General features: G+C 51.7%; 1 protein-coding gene across 1 annotated transcript; it reads left to right on the top strand.

Moving 5' to 3' along the window:
* The first annotated feature begins 326 nt into the window (after positions 1-326).
* LOC109781428 (sinapine esterase) lies at positions 327-1,980 on the top strand. Its single transcript, XM_020313851.4, has 3 exons — positions 327-598; positions 725-967; positions 1,077-1,980. The coding sequence occupies exons 1-3, from the start codon at positions 442-444 to the stop codon at positions 1,697-1,699; spliced, it is 1,023 nt and encodes a 340-aa protein (XP_020169440.3). The 5' UTR covers positions 327-441; the 3' UTR covers positions 1,700-1,980.
* Positions 1,981-3,473: the final 1,493 nt, after the last annotated feature.

Here is a 3,473-nt window from a genome sequence, read left to right on the forward strand (position 1 = left end):
CTAGTGCAGTTGCCGACAATGTATATGTTATCCAGTAACAGATATTGGCCCTGCGTGTACGCCTTGTGTACTATACAAGTTGTGTACAAGTCAACTGGGCCAACAGTCGATCGATCAATTCCTCGAAGTCAAATCTCGTTACTCCATTGCCTCGTTTGCCACGAGTTTCGTTTTGCTAGCTGTTACTATCTCCTACCAGTACCATATTATTGTTGGAATTTATTTTCAAACAATCACGGAGATAAGATAAGATAGCTACGTGCGTATCACATCATATATAGCTCCAGCTGCAAGTCCGGGCTGTAGGGCAGAACTGGGTGAGGCTAGCTAGCTCGAAATCAAAACCATTACTTTCGATCCATCCACCACAATGGCGGAGGCGTCGGCTCGACAGCGTCGGCGTCGCCTGCGCCGGCGAACCGGAGCAGGTGCTACAAGCGTATGTTCAGCTTCGGCGACTCTCTGATCGACACCGGCAATTTCATCGTCCACTACGCCAATGCGTCGGGCCCCGTCCTGGCGTTGCCCTACGGGGAGACCTTCTTCGGCCGCCCCAACGGCCGCTGGTCCGACGGCCGCCTTGTTGTCGACTTCATCGGTAAGTACTTCCATTTCATGACGACGACAGACGAGGCGTGCTTAATTACTGCCCATCTTACTGTACGATACATAATGAATAATGAATATACGTACATGCATGAAAATTGGTACTACGTACGTGCAGTGGAGAGGCTGGGGTTCCCGTACTGGCCGGCGTACCTGCAAGCGGCGGCAGGGAAGTCGCCGGCGGAGGAGTTTCGGTACGGCGCCAATTTCGCGGTGGCGGCCGCCACGGCGTTGAGCCAGGAGTTCTTCATTAAAAAAAACCTCAGCGTTGACCAGTTCCCACCGATCCCCCCCTACTTCCTCGACGTCCAGATCGGCTTGTTCAACATAGTGCTCGCCGCGCTCGCCTCCACAAACCAAGGTACTTAGAACAAAATCTATGGCATATATATGCATGCGCCATGGCTACGCAAACGCACCGAGCATGCATATTATCTTCTAACCACACCATCTCGGCCATGCTCACGCAGAGCGGAAGGAGGTGATGGCGAGCTCGCTGTTCCTGGTGGGAGAGATCGGCGCCAACGACTACAACCACCCCTTCTTCCAAAACAAAACAGTCGAATGGGTCAGGCCCATCGTGCCCCAGGTCATCAGGTCCATCGCTCTCTCCATCGAGGCCTTGATCGAGCTGGGCGCCAAGACCATGTACGTGCCGGGCATCTTCCCGCTGGGGTGCACCCCGCAGTTCCTCTTCCTCTTCCCCGGCGACGACCGCGACCCTGCCACGGGCTGCCTCCGGTGGCTCAACGACCTTGTCCTCCTCCACAACCGCATGCTGAAAGCCACGCTCGAGGAGCTCCGCCGCGACCACCCCGGCGTGTCCATCACCTACGTCAACACCTACGACGACGTGCTCACCCTCATCACCAAGCCGGCGGAGAACGGGTTCAGCGTGGAGACGGTGCTGAAGGCGTGCTACCCCGTCTTGAACGCCGGGCCGGCGGCGGTGCCGTGCCCGGACCCGTCGACGTACGTGTCGTTCGACGGCCTGCACATGACAGAGGCGGCGTACAAGATCATGGCCCGAGGGGTGCTCGATGGCCCGTTCGCCGCGCCGCCCATCATGTCCACATGCAACCACAACTGTTAGACCTGCGTACAGTACCATGTCCCGCACGTACGAGTTGCTGCTGCCAAACCACAGGATCATATCATCATTAACCCGCAAAATATAAAATCATCATTTGATTTGAATCGACATTCTTCGTTGGTGTGTCTCCTCGACGCCTGAAATAATGTAAATCGTTCCCGAGCATGTGCTATGTTCCCGCTGAATAAATTCGCGTGTTGTGCATCATTGTTTTTACAGAGAGAACTGTGTTCGTTGGGTAAGCAGTTTAACATGATCTTTTTTCCCCCGGATGAAACTGATTGCATTAATCAAGTATGGTCATTACAATTGTGTTGGCATAAAATAGGAAGTACCTAAAACTCATCTAGATGAGATATAGTTTGGTCTCATTCACTTTGAAAACAAAAACAGATATAACCCACGTCAGCACACATGTATCTTATAGCATCACATCCGATGGCTATAAAAGGTAAATGAGACCAAATTATATCTCATCTATATGAGCTTTAGCAAAACTGAATAAAATATATAGGGAGTATCTAGAACTCATCTAGATGAGATATAATTTGGTCTCATTCGCTTTGAAAACAAAAACAGATACAACCCACGTCAGCACACACGCATCTTATAGCATCACATTCAATGGCTATAAAAGGTGAATGAGACCAAATTATATCTCAGATGAGTTCTAGCAAAGCTGAATATCTATCTCATCTGCTTTTATCATGTTACTCATCATGCTTTGCATCCACTTGATGCTATATTTTAAGTTAAAAAAACACTCTTTATCAAAAAAAATATGTCCCCATGCAGCCAAACAGCGGCACGAGGAAGAGCATGCCCCATCTAGGCAAGAGTATGGCTCACCCTATTCAGATCCCTACATACACGAGATATCGCATGCTCTCGACCTTATCCTAGCAGTTGTTTAATCACACTAACTAGAGAAACAACGGGAGCTATTCTGAATTGAGCGCTCATCATATCAGCCAGTGGCGAACCTAGCGGAGAGTCAAAGAGGGGAGGATTAGCGGCCCCCTAATCGAGGATGAAAGCCATTGTTGTCCGTCAGAGAGTGCCAACCCTTCCACACAAACGCTGACAACTCAGTCACTAGTGCACTCTCTTAGAGCATCTCCAACAGGTTGTATATTGTCTTATTGGTAAAATGTTCATGTTATGAGTAAATTGTACAAAACCATCACTTTAAAGGCAAGGTTTGCCAAAAACAGTACAATACATTTTTTTTTGCAGAAAACACCGTGTCTTCTGTAATCTTTTTGCAGAAAGCACTGATAGGCGGATCGGGCTCAGTTAAGTGAGATTATGACAGGTGGAGCCCGTTGGTCAGGCTGACGTGGCACCAATCTGTCACACCGTTACATCGAATCGTTTTGCTTGACAGGGGACCCGCTCGTCAGTGAAACACTATCTGTGTCAGGCCACTCGGTCATTTTATCGAGCAGGTGCAGCTCACCGCGGCCGTGCAGGTGTTGCAATGGAGGCGCGCAGCTCACCGCGGCAAAATCACCGTTCGTGCCTACTCCTTCTGGGGCTGAGGCCGCCGTCCACCGTGGGCGAGGCAGAGGAGCCGGCACTCGACCCGGTCCTGACGGAGCTCCACCCACTGCTGCCCTTGCTCGCCGGGACCGCGCTCACCGCGCCACCGCTCTCTGCGCCCAATGCTGGCCGCGCCTGCGCTCGCCGCGCCCCCGCTCGTTGCGCCTGCTGCTGCCCGCTCCGGCGATGCAATGGAGGCGCGCAGCATGGATCCGGCGGAGATGACCCGATC

The sequence above is a fragment of the Aegilops tauschii genome, chromosome 2, assembly GCF_002575655.3.
Source record: "Aegilops tauschii subsp. strangulata cultivar AL8/78 chromosome 2, Aet v6.0, whole genome shotgun sequence".
NCBI lineage: Eukaryota > Viridiplantae > Streptophyta > Magnoliopsida > Poales > Poaceae > Aegilops > Aegilops tauschii.